General features: G+C 31.5%; 1 protein-coding gene and 1 pseudogene across 1 annotated transcript; one reads left to right on the top strand and one right to left on the bottom strand.

Moving 5' to 3' along the window:
* The first annotated feature begins 6,739 nt into the window (after positions 1 to 6,739).
* On the top strand, positions 6,740 to 9,678 carry LOC146906657 (F-box/kelch-repeat protein At3g23880-like; annotated as a pseudogene).
* Positions 9,679 to 10,573: 895 nt separating this feature from the next.
* Positions 10,574 to 13,593, bottom strand: LOC146906656 (putative transcription elongation factor SPT5 homolog 2). Its single transcript, XM_085728914.1, has 6 exons — positions 12,622 to 13,593; positions 12,232 to 12,293; positions 11,267 to 11,392; positions 10,921 to 11,181; positions 10,688 to 10,843; positions 10,574 to 10,615 (listed from the first exon to the last, which is right to left on the bottom strand). Exons 1-6 carry the CDS (start codon positions 12,692 to 12,694, stop codon positions 10,574 to 10,576), a joined length of 720 nt encoding a protein of 239 aa, XP_085585040.1. The 5' UTR covers positions 12,695 to 13,593.
* Between the last annotated feature and the right edge of the window lie 365 nt (positions 13,594 to 13,958).

Raw genomic sequence — 13,958 nt, 5'->3', positions numbered from 1 at the left:
ATTTTATTTTTTTCCCATTATTGAAACTCAAATAATTGTTTTTTTGTTCACAAAATTAGTAAAACCCAATTTAAAAAAGAATGAAAATTTGGTTTTCTCCTCCAAATCCAATCATCCGTATCATTTCCTCACCTTGATTCCCCATTGGTTAATTCCTCCCATATGGATCACAAACTATGCAACATATCCCCCTTTTGTTAAAACCTAATTTCTGTAATTTTTTTGAAATTGATCGCAAATCATAGGCATGTAAATTGAGTTCATGAATCAATTTGAATTGTTGGAAATCATTCAAAAACCCATTGACATAAATTGAGAAAGTAACCAATGACCAGTGCATACAAGAATCAACAGTTATTATATTTGGTTGAAGTGAATAAGGAATTGGTTGTGTAGAATTTGAGATCTCGGAGAAGAAACGATTTTTTTTTGGTACAATCAAGAAACCATTTTAAGTGAATAATGGTATATGGCAGGTGGGCAAGAGAAAGGATGAGCAAAAAAAAAAATTTACTAAGGCGTGGAAAATAAATTTTATGCCACCGTGCACTTTTAAATGAATAATTAATAGCCTCTGGATTAAACCAATTTAATGGATGAGATTTGGTGTCAACGAATCCGTTGACACCTGGTGTCAACGGATCCTGACTCTATATATATATATATATATATATATATATATATATTAAGTGATATACATGTAAGGTATCCTTTTTAAATATTCTCTCCATTTCTTTTTAAGTGTCGTTTTAGAATATTAACATCAAAATAGAGAAGTATATTTTTGCAAGTTTTCTTCCTTTTATACCCTCATTTTAATCCACCGAAATATTCATTTTTTTTTTTGCACACACATTCTCTTTCCAATAAATTTAATATGTTATTTTTCTCTAGTAACAAACAATTGTTAGTCACTATCTTTTTCTCCAACAAATTCCTTTTTTCTTTTGCACACTCTAATAACAAACAATTGTCAATTTTCTAAATATTGTTCTTCTATCTTGTCAAACGAGTCTTAAACTATTTCTCCCTCTTCACCTCCAACCCGCCGTTCCAATGAGTCTTCCACTCTTTCTTCCTTTTGAACATTCATGGAGTCTTTTATTTTACTTTTCTCTCAGATCTTTTCTTTTACTTTGCACTTGAATTTTTTAACAATTACTACTCATCTTATTATAGAATTTTAACTATTCATGGAACCATTAATATAGTTAACAAAATTTTCTTTAAATTTTAAGATAACAAGAAACAAATTATGTTTAAAAAAAAAACAAACAAATTATGTTTAAAAAAACAAACTTTAGTTTTCCAAATATATAGCATTAATTAGTTTTAGTGAAAAAGATAAGAGTAATTAATAAAGGGTATAATTGACAAATCGTACCCTTAAAATTCCAAAATGATAGTTAAATTGGAACGAAAAATCTACAATAAAATGACACTTAAAAAGGAACGGAGAAAGTAGTAATAGTACTCCCTCCGTTCCTTTTTAAGTGCCTTTTTAGGGTGAATTTTTCATTCCTATTTAACTGTCTTTTTGGTATTTTAAGGGTACGATTTGTCAATTATACCCTTTTTCAATTACTTTTATCTTTTTCAATAAAACTAATTAATGATATCTATTTGGAAAACCAAAGTTTGTTTTTTGAAACAAAATTTGTTTGCTTTTTTAAAAACAAAGTTTGTTTCTTGTTATCTTCAAGTTTAAACAAACTTTTGTTCCAAATAGTGGTTCCAAAAAGAGTTAAAATTCTATAAATAAGATGAGAAATAATTGTTAAAAATGTCAAGTGTGACTCTAGCATTGGTTGAAGTCATGGTTGAAGTCTTAACTTTGATTAAAGGAGTTGGAAGAAACTTGATTTTTTTTCTTAACTTTTGATTAATGCGAAGTTGGAATAATTTTTATATTGACTTAAAATAATTTTTTCTATAATTTGACTTAAAGTAATTAAAAAGATGTGCACAATATTTAGAAAATTGACAATTGTTTGTTATGTGAGAGAGAGAGAGAGAGAGAGAGAGAGAGAGAGAGAGAGAGGGAAAAATAGGAATTTGTTGGAGAAAAAGATAATAACTGACAATTGTTTGTTATGGGAGAAATATAATATATTAAATTTATTAGAAAGATAAAGTGTGTGCAAAAAAATAGGAATTTATTGGTGGATTAAAACGATGGTATAATAGGAAGAAAATGTGAAAAAATACACATTGTTATTTTGGTGTTAATTTTCTAAAAAGACACTTAAAAATGAACGGAGGGAGTAATAAATAATAAAGCTTCATCTAAAACTTCTAACTTAAATTCTCCCACAATCGAGATTAACTATGACCTTTATTTAAGAAAAACTTCAAGATAAACATTAGTTCATTTACAAACTCATTGATTAATAAAATAAATTGTGTTAACCCTTGTGCTAGTAATTCAGAGTTTGATCGAAAGAAAAGGAAAATTTGGTAAAGAATTGTTCCAACCAATAATTATATTTGATTATCTTTCAAGCAATGTTATTTATCTAGAGAGTTTTTATCTAGAATTGATTAAGAAAAGGTTTGAGCCAATTAAATTTGTTATTGGCCGAAAATCAAAAGAGGTAATGGAGTGTAATTAAGGAAAGGTGTTGAACAATTACACCATCGGGATATTTTCGTGATGCATTTCTCGGTGCATTTATCAATTTCATTATCCTTAACAATTCATCCTTTAATGTATCTCATACCAATTTAATCAAATTGTTTGGTTAAAACAAAATTTACTTTAAAATAACATTAAAAATTTACCAATATATTGAATATATTATCATACTATACCACCAAATTTTTTCTGTTAACTCTTTGATTTCCAAATTTTGTGTGTTTCATCACTTTAGACATCATGTGCGGGGTAAACCATTTGTCGTTTGAGCAATATATTTCATTTTGATTTGTTCAAAAAAAAAACTCTTTGCTTTCCATGTGAAGGGGCTATAATAATCTAGGATGGTAAATAAAACATAACAAAAAATTGTTTAACCCAAAAATCAAACTAAAATTCTTTTAAATATTTCGTCTTTTTATGCAGATCATTAAGCACTTCTATTGTTTAGTTTCATACAACCTATTCTTTAACCAATGTTCCAAAGCAATTACTAATTTTCTCATACTCTCAAACCTCTAAACACATTTTTCTTTCTTTTTCTTTTGGGATAGGCACAATTTTTTCTCCTTTTCTTTTGAGATAAGAAATACTAAATACAAGATTATTATTTTTATAGGGAATATTAAACATAAAAATTTCTAATTTTGATAATAACTTGTCGAGTAACAGAACAAAAAATCCAATGGAAAAATATGTAACAAAAAAAATCTAATGGAAAATTAAAAAAGAAAAGAAGATAAAACTAAGAATTTTAGAAATTGAATCGTGAGAACTCGAATGATCATGATATTAACCTTTGCCCCATTGATAATGATGAGCATCACAGAAAACTCTTGCTAAATTTTCCAAGAATCAAATAACTTGTTATAGGATTCACCCTATCACCCTTCTCTCGAGTCTTCATCATTTCTCTAGGTTGATTTCTTCAATATTTCTCTTGGTTGCACAGATTTCTTGAACTAAGAAGGACCAAACTATGTTAGAGTTGGGGTTTTGATGTTATAGCATGTATTGCAAGTATTTATAGTGTCGAGTTTATGTAGAATTATTTGGGATTTAAGATTGACTCAAAATCCCTCAAAAAGAAAAAGATTGACTCAAATTAAATTGGATGGTAATTTTTTTTTAAGAGGAAAATTGGATAGTAATCTTGTGCATCGTTATATTTTTTGAAGTAAATCTTTTATTTTTGACAAAATCTTTTTTTGAAGTGTCTATGAATTTGGTAATCTTTTCGATTAACATTTGACTTGAGAGAAAAACTAGTAAAACTTTTCGAAAGGAAAAAAAACAAACAAAATTAAATAATAAAATTATATCAACTAGCGAGAAAAGACGGGCAATCGCGTGTCCGTCTTTCCGCTCTTTAAATTGCGTTAACGTTAGAAAATTTGAATGGTTTTTTTTAGGGTAAATTACAGTTACCTCCCCTGAGGTTTCTTTAAACAACACAGATACCCCCTCTAGTTTTAAAAAAACACTCACCTCCCCTCTAATCTAACTCTGTTATCCTAAAATGTTGATAATTGTTTTTTTAACAATTCTCGTTTATTCCATTATAGCACAACTCCACTACAGTGCAATCTTTATCTAGTGTGTAAATTAAAGCTCCATCGCCAGTATACCTACATCCTAGCGCTAGAGGATGTGTGTCCGCCGTCGTCAACTTCGAATCAATTTCACCAATGTCCTTTTTGAGGAATCCAAATGCTTTGAGTTGGAATTGATGACAGAGAGTAACAGTAATACTGATGATGTTAATGATGTTAGTGAATGAAGTAATTTCATCCATTGAATTTAACTCTAAGTTGAACATGAAGAGAAATTAGGATAGGTGGTGAAAAGTTTGTGAGTTCCATTGGAGGTTGGATTTGATGTAATGGCGTAATGGGGCTGGTAAATCAATTTTCAGCACACGCAAAAAAAAACAATGGGTTGATTTTGTTTAATATTTTCCATTATAATCTCTTTATTTTTTTGCCCCAGTTTGTACATTATTCAGTCCCCTGTAATGTATAAAAGGAATTTGTAGTTTTGTCTTTTTGCTTCAGAAGACATTAATCAGGCACGTTGTACTGCGCTAGTGTGTATTTTTTCTCAATTTGCCCCTGAGATCGAGGTGCCAATTTCCCTTGCAAGGAGTTGCCATGGTGATAGACATCTAAGCCAACCTAATCTTCCACTGCAGCAAAGAAGTTAACTGGATACTAACGGCGTTAACATACAAGGGAGGTATATGTTAATTAGTGAAACAAATAAGGGAGGTCAATGTTCATTTTTAAACTAGAGGGGGTCTTTATGTTGTTTATAGAAACCTCAGGGGAGGTGAGTGTAATTTGCCCTTTTTTTTATGAAATTTTAATTTTAATTAAAATTATAAATATAAATGTTTGTTATTTTTAAATTATAACAAATCAAACTAACTATTTCTCCAAAGAAAACAAATCAAACTATCTATGTTTATCTATTTCAAAAACACCAAAATCTCTTTCCATAAATCTTAGTCCTCTGATACATTTAACAGATGAAATTTCCCATTAGCTGACGAGCGGGATATTACATATAAAATAGTACATGGATTAGTAATCCATGTCATTAATCGCACCGTTAACCCTCTTTTACTTCTGTTAACCAAAGATCAAACTCACAAAAAAACTAGCACAAAACAACAACTCATGTTACTTTTTTATTAGCCGCTTTTATGTTGTACATCTGTGTTGTCCCCCTCAATACAACCGACAAAGATTGTCAAGTATTTTCAATCCCTTCCACAAAAAACAGTATTCCATATTATTTTATTGATATAAATTACTCATCCTTAGTCTTTGATCAATTGTAACAAACGTGAGTAAAAAATAATGGAAAAGATTGGAATTTAAATCCTCTAAAAAAAAAAGATTAGTAACAAACGTGAGCAAAAATTAATGTTAAATATTGGAATTTAAATCCTCTAAAAAAATTAGTAACAAACGTGAGCAAAAAATATTGTTAAAGATTGGACTTTAAATCCTCTAAAAAAGGATTAGTAATAGACGTGAGCAAAAAATATTGTTGAAGATTGAACTATAAATTCTCTAAAAAAAGATTAGTAACAAACGTGAGCAAAAAATAATGTTAAAGATTGGACTTTGAATCCTCTGAAAAAAGATTAGTAACAAACGTGAGAAAAAAATAATGTTAAAGATTCAACTTTAAATACTCTAAAAAAAAATATTAGTAACAAACGTGAACAAAAAATAATGTTAAAGATTGAACTTTAAATCCTCTGGAAAAAAAATATTAGTAACAAACGTGAGCAAAATATTATGTTAAAGATTGGACTTTAAATCCTCTAAAAAAATATTAGTAACAAATGTGAGCAAAAATTAATGTTAAAAGGCATATCATTCCCAATGTCGGAATCTATCTTCCACGACATGTTTTCAGTCATGGTCAATTATATGTAGCTTTATGACAGAAGTTTCTCAAAATTCAACAAAAGTTCTCATTAATGAAGGGAAAATAGAAGGAGAAGATGGAGACTTTACGAAAAATGTAGTTTTTAAAGATATTCTTTTATCGCAATCATTATAATGTTTCTTTTACATAAAATGTCATTTATACGTTTATGTTTTTTTTATGATGTTACTAATTACTATTAGAATAAACAATAAAAGATCATTATTTTTTCTTTATTTTATCTGCAGACAAACTAAAATATGTTGACTTCATAAATAATTGCTTTATAACTTGACAATATTTTGTTTATAAATCAATATATCAATAATTTCCATTAATATTTAAAAATTTAAAAAATTTAATCAAAATTATACAAACAAACATAATAAAATAATCACATGCGTTAGCGCAGTAGAAAGAGCGGACAGACGGGCACGATAGTGCCCGTCTTTCCGCTAGTATATATAGTATAGATATATATTCAATTTTTTTTTTTAAGAGATATACATATCTTTTTTTTTTTTAGGAAAAGATCTTTTTAAATACGATGATTTAATATCTCGTGTGTGTATACACCATAAAATTGTGCATCAAACAAAACAAATCAGGAAAAAGGAAAACCTCCATAGATATTTATATCGCCCTCCCCTCCTTCCTTCCGTCATGAATCTCCGACCACAGAAGTCGCAGCGTCCGCCCAGCTCCATGTCTTCGCCGACAATCCTCCCTGACGAACTTATAGTAGAAGTGTTTTCTTTACTTCCGGTGAAAATCCTTATGCGACTGAGGTCCTGCTGTAAATCGTGGAACTCCCTCATGTCCGATCCTTTATTCGTCAAGTCGCACCTTCAGCGTTCTACACAAAACCCAAACTTCACACTGGGAAGAACACTTAGTATAGAGGATACCAGTGTCCTACCCATCTCCTTTGATCGTTTCTTAGAGAGTTCATGTTCGTCCAAACCGATTACCCTTACCAACGATCCTTACTATAGTTTGAAGGATAAGGATTGCTCTAATGTTGTTGGTTCCTGCAATGGATTGATATGTTTGCTCGGTTATTCTTTTGAGTCTAGACAGATGTGGTTCCGTTTTTGGAACCCTGCTACCAGGACAATATCAGATAAATTAGGGCATTTTCGTAGCATACCCTACAGTTATGATTTGACATTTGGTTATGATAATGAAAAAGATACTTATAAGGTAGTGAACTTATACCGAGGGGCGAAAGTTTTTAGTCTCGGTGATAATGCTTGGAGAAATATTCAAAGTTTTCCGGTGGAGGATCATCAGCTAAGTTGTGATGGTGTGCATTTTAGTGGTATTGTTAATTACTTGGCAATTCGCAATTACTACTCCCATTCTTCGTATGATTGCAAGGATCTTACTGTGGAGCAATTTGTGATTATTTCACTTGATTTGGGCACGGAGACATACAAATATTTACTTCCCCCTCAAGGTTTTGTTGAAGTACCATGTATTAAGCCATCTATTTGTCTGTTGATGGATTGCCTTTGTTTTTCTCATGTTGTCAAGCAAACTCATCTTGTTATATGGAAGATGACACATTACGGAGTTCAAGAGTCTTGGACTCAATTACATAAGATAGATCTTCAAATTATTGATTATAACTTGGAGAAAAAATTTGATTCGCGGTGGTTGCCATTGCACCTTTCTAAAAATTATGATGCACTCATATTGGCAAACGATTCTGAAGAACTACCAGTTGTCTATAATTTGATAGATCATAGTGTAAAGAGAACTAGAATTATCAATGGTGAACGCTGGTGGCACTATATCAAGAACTATTCTGAAAGCTTGGTTTTATGTCATTGAAAGTAAGTTCCTCTTCGACGATTTATTTGAATTTCCGTTAATTCTTGTATGTTGTTTGATTATATCACATGATGGATTTTATTTTATTATTTTGGCTATTGGTAACGGTGGAAATTGGGGAGTTTAGGGGGTTCAAAGTCAAGGAGGATATAAATTTTGACATTATTGAATATGCCGATGGCACTATTTTGATAGGAGAAGGAACTTGGGACAACTTGTGGAGTATAAAAACAATATTAAGAAGCTTTGAAATGCTATCTGGTCCTAAGATGAAATTCTTCAAAAGCAAACTATATGGGTTGAATTTGGATGATTCTTTAACGGAAGCAGCGTCAAGTTCCTTGCTTGCATCGTTTATTGTGTGCTATTCTGGTTCCTTGGCGTTTCGGTAGGTGCTAATTAATCCAAGAAGATATGCAACATGGACTCCGGTAATTGAGTCAATGAAGAAGAGACTATATGGGTGGAGACTAGAGGCGTCATTTATTATTGGAGGTAGATTGGTTTTGTCAAACTCGGTGTTGTGTAGCATACCATTATATTAAGCAAATGATGAGGAGACTCAGATGGCAGTAGGATAATTGGCTAAGTTGGGATACAGCGTGTGTATCAAAAGATGAATAAGATCTTGGAGTAAAAGATTTACAATTGTTCAATGTACTCTATTAAGCAAATGGGTTTGGAGATGTTGGTTGGATGAGAATGCAATCTGGTCGAATTTATTTAAATTTACGCACGGAATGGTGACGGCTAAATTGCTTAGTTCAGAAGGTGAAAGTGATAGAAGGATAGATTTGATTTGGTGGTGAGATTTATGAACAATTACTGATAAGAACGTTTCAGTAGCGCAGAAAAGAATCACTTAAGGAAGTTCTCATGATTGGAACTGGAATTGGCTTCATGACCTAAATTAGAATGAACGTTTAAAGTCGAAACTTTATGGCGTGGATCTGCAGAATGGTGTGGAAGATAGGTTCAGCTGGATATACACGAACAATATTGCGTTTTTTGCAGAGAAAGAATCATTTGATTATATAAATTTATATGCTTTTTCTTGATAATGATGCTGTTATAGAATCTAATTATTGATAAACATTCACTGTGTCACATGTAGTACAGGATCTTATTCATGGCACATATCATTGTTTAATCATATAATATTACACACACTTATTTAGTTGAACATTATGCAACTTCTTACTTATTTAGTTGTGTTTTGCTACCTCACTTTCCAATCTAACACAAGTCATTTTTTTAATTATAGATCTGCAATCTCAACTTCAAAGATATCAAGGTTATTGATCGTACATTGTTGGACGAGGAAATGATAGAAAGAAGGAAAGGGGTGAGGAATGATAGGAAGAAAGAAACGAAGAAAGAGGCTTATTGCAGCTACAATTGTTTTAGTTATAGCACTCATTTTCTTGGAAATTTATTTCCCTTTTGATATCTATCTTTTAGGAGTATGTTTGTTGAACTTCAAGTTGACTCTTTTATATGTAATTTATTTCACCTGCTCTTAAGAATTTTTACATTAAAATTAACAAGTGTATGAAGAAAAGGGTAACTGGGTCGAAGAGCTCCATTCAGTTCTCATGGTATATCGTACAACTCCTCCTTTGACCACAGCAGAACTTACATTCTACCTCACATATGGAACAGAAGCAATTATACTCGTGGAAATTGGAGGACTCGGCACAGACATCCAAACAAACGATGAAAATAATCGTGAGGATTTTGACTTTGTTGAGGAGATTAGAAACTAAGAAGCACTCAAAGAAACTGTTATCAAGCAAAAGGTTGCAAAGAAACTGTAAGAAGCACTCAATAATAATACTTCACATGTCAGCTACTTCTAGAGCATATCAGAGATATTAAACTGTTTAAGATATAACCTTGAATATTGTTCACATTAACCTTGAATATATAACTTCTAAAGCATGTCAGAAATCTTAAACTGGTTATATATAACCTTGATATAATAATACTATACTTAGTATGCAGATATAATAGCCTTGAATATTTTTCTAATCGTGTTAACATTAACCCTACAAAATGATATAAAAATTAACATTTAGAAAGAAAAAAACCATCGTAATAGAAGTTCGTGGTTGTCACTAATTATGAACGTCTGTACAAACATTTGATGAAACACTATTGACAGAAATGGATTCCTAGTAGTAACTGCGTCACACAGTTATCGACTCTGGTCAGTATGATTTAATCAACAGTTGATATTGTTTAAACTTGATTTAGTAAATATGTAATATGAAACATCCAATTTTAAATATTGGGATAGTGTAAGCTGGGATTGTACATATTCCTTCCAAGTAGATTCATCATGGATAATCTCTTATAACATGCACTAAATCAAAATAGCATAAAACTAGAACAGATCATAGTTTCAACTTCCAAACGATGAATGATCATTGGGAATAAGCAAATTTATCATTAAGAGAACTCAAGAGAGAGGGCATAAGCAAATTTACGATTCATTGTTACAGACAAGATATGCTACCTAGTATCAAGAGATAAGAGTTTTACAAAGTATAAATGGTTACAGACAAGATAGGAATAGAAACACAATCACTAGAGTGAAAACAATCTTCTAACTCTTCATGAATTTTGCCATCTGTCTTGTAACACTTTTCTGTCATAGAATCATTCAGTCATTACTGCAGCATCATCTGCAAGGACACATATCTAAAGAGAGGTTATTTTGTTATTCAGTCATAGATTCGAAAGTATTTCAGAAAATCTATCATTAAAACTCACCTGCTTCCCTTTATCGGTGAATAAGACCAGGTGGTCATGCTGATCCACCTTCACAACAAAGCCAGTTTCACCTTCTTGAGTACCAGAAACAACTTTAACTCGGTTTCCCACTTTAAAATGTTTACGAATTCGCGATGTTTTCACCTCATAAGATCCCTAAAAAAAGGAAAAAAACATGTTATGAAAATTAGTTGTTCTGAAACTGACTGACTGACTTTAGACTGAATACTTACAGAAAGATGATCCATTGTTCTGATAAGAACATGACCTTCCTCTACTTTATCCACCACTTTGATTTGTCCTTCTGTTTCTCCATCTGTTACCATAACAATATCACCTTTCCTAAATTGCTGTTTCTTTCCACTCTCACCCGATTGACTCAAGTTTTGAACCTCCTTGTTAGATTTGCTTGCTAGTGTCATTAGATCAATCATCTCATTCATTGGAACAGCAATTAGTTTCTTGCAATTTAAAGTTTCAACTCCTTTGCAAGCCTAAAACAGTAAAAAAAAAAATAAAAAAATCAAAGATGTAACATTAAATTGGTTATGAAAATATAGATGTTTCACTTGGACATACCTCTCTGACATCAGATTCTTTATGAGCTTCCACATATACACATTTCGGAAGAGATTCAACGACAAATGCTGAAAAGATTGTGCACTTTCGCATGAGTCTAACGACAGCCTCCTTTTCACGACCAGCCTAATAAAAGGTAACCATTTCAAACCTTATTATTCAAGTCAAACAAACAGGGTGCTCTTCACCATTTCAAAGGTTATTAAACTAGAATGATCTGCATGTTCCCGATTCATCATTGCAAACAGAAGGACTATATTCAATGTTTACCTCCTTATTATTCCACTTTTTTACCTTTTAAACATCCGAAGTGAGGAATAACGAGGAGGAAAACAGAATCGGGAACATTTTCAATGTTTTCCAAATGGACTATTTTCAATGAGGAGGTAAACAGAAGGGCTATTTTCAATCTCAGAAATTTCACTATTTTCATATGGATCTTCAGTTTAGAAGCTGATGTTTCGAAGATAACAAAAGTGGAATTTCACTATTTTGTTATTCCTCCTCATTGAAAAAAAGTGCTGTAAATAAGTTTTGACCATTCTAAGGTTCCCAAGGGTGAGTCAAATAATGCCAATACCAAATCAAAATACAAAGATGATGCTAAAGCTTATGAGAGTATGAATGTTGATTATTCTAATGAAGGAAAACAGAAACATGTGTGTTGGTGGAGTTTATTGGCCTAAAGTAAAACAAGGGATTCATATAGGAAAACAAAGAAACGATTGTAAATGCAGATTTAGGGCACTCTCAAATAGTGAGAAGATGGAATGATCATTTGTATTACTGTGTCAAGCAAAGCTATAAAGAACATGGTGAAAATTTAGAAATACTGATATTTATCCATGGATAAATATGAACGATCATTTGTATTACTGTGTCAAGAAAGGCTATAAAGAACATGGTGAAAATTTAGAATTCTTGACATTTATCCATGGAAATATATGAACCATAATTCAACTTACATGACATTGGACCTTCCAGAACTTTGGGCCTTTTACCGATGGTGGTGAAACATCTTTTTCTTCTACAAACAGAAAAAGAAAGTGTCACAAAAAGAAAACAAAAAGATATAAAATCAAGAACAAGTTTTTATGAACTAACACCATGAATCATCTTTTTCTTCTACAAACAGAAAAAGAAAGTGTCACAAAAAGAAAACAGAAAGATACAAAATCAAGAACAGGTTTTTATAAACAAACACCATCAATCATCTTTTTCTTCTACAAACAGAAAAAGAAAGTGTCACAAAAACAAAACAAAAAGATATAACATCAAGAACAAGTTTTTATGAACTAACACCAAGAAAGAAAGCAAGAAAAGAAGAAAAAAATGAGAAAAATGCAAAAATGCACCGTTGGCTTCATGCTTAAGTTTCCTTCTCTCTCCCTTGTTGTCTTCTTCTCCTTCTCTTTCCCTCTTCACCATGATCAAATTCAAATTTTCAGTTGGATGCTCAAGTTTGCTAGTGTGTGTGTTACTCCTTTGTTTGTTGTGCCCTAGTGTTGTGTTTGTTGTGCCCTAGTGTTGTGTGTTGTTCTTTTATAGTGTGTGTGTGTCGTGTTTAAATTTTAACGGTCTTTTTTATTCACTTACTTAATTTATGTTCTACAGTATTTCTTTATTTATTTCATTTATCTTCTACATGTTTTTTTAGTAATCCATAAAATTAGTCTAAATCTTTGTAGGGCACTCTCAAATAGGGATGGCAATGGGTACCCAATGGGCAGGGTACTATAGTACCCTTTCCCATACCCGCGTTTGTAAAAAATACTCGTACCCAAACTCGTACCCTCGTGGGCAACAACTTTAGTGCCCTTTCCCATACCTTATGGGTATCTAGGTATCCATACTCGCACTTATTACCTGCATTTTAACTATGAAAAGACAATCAAAAAACATCACAATTGAAATAAAACTATGATCCAAAAAATTTCAAATCAAATAATAAAATAGTATGAATCGTAGTATTTAGGAAAATAAAAAAAATCCAAAATAACCCTTGAAAATTAAAATAAAAACATTCAAAATACATATAAAAAAGTGCATACTAAAATAAACATCAAATTGATTTAAATCATAAACTTGTAGCTCCCGAGCCTAGGTTCTCCATATCCTAGAAAAGAAAAGAAAAAACATATACCTTACATCAGTGATGCGTTAAAAAATTGCAGTTGCATGTTATTAAAAAGATGCATGTCATAATAAATTGTTACTAAAGTTTTATATTATTTTAGGTTTAGTTTTTAGGCTTAAATAGCTAAATAAATTAAATAATTCTACACCAAAAATAATAAAGTATTTATAATATTATGTAAATAAGTATATATGCGGATTGCGGGGCTGGGCAGCATAGTGCCCTTACCCGCGCTCATACCCATTCAAATTTGCGGGTAATTACCTGGACCAAATCCCATACCCATAATAGCGGGATTTTACCCTACCCATTGCGGATAATTTTTGTGGGTGTCCATTGGGTCTGGGTCCGATTGTCATCCCTATGGAAAAGTGTAATTCTTATTGATTCTTAGTAACTTCAAATCATAACTAACTATCTTAGTTACTTGCTAATGCAAGCTATTACTTTTACTACTCTCTTTCTCCTTAGGGTTAATACGCTTTTACCCCCCCTGTAATATAGGCGAGTTCCGGTTTTCCTCCCTGTAAAAAAGCTTCTTTCGATTTCAACCTT

Source organism: Medicago sativa, chromosome 7, assembly GCF_051527215.1.
Source record: "Medicago sativa cultivar Bolivia chromosome 7, Bolivia_mono, whole genome shotgun sequence".
Classification (NCBI taxonomy): domain Eukaryota; kingdom Viridiplantae; phylum Streptophyta; class Magnoliopsida; order Fabales; family Fabaceae; genus Medicago; species Medicago sativa.
This window is presented reverse-complemented; position numbering and strand designations above follow the sequence as displayed.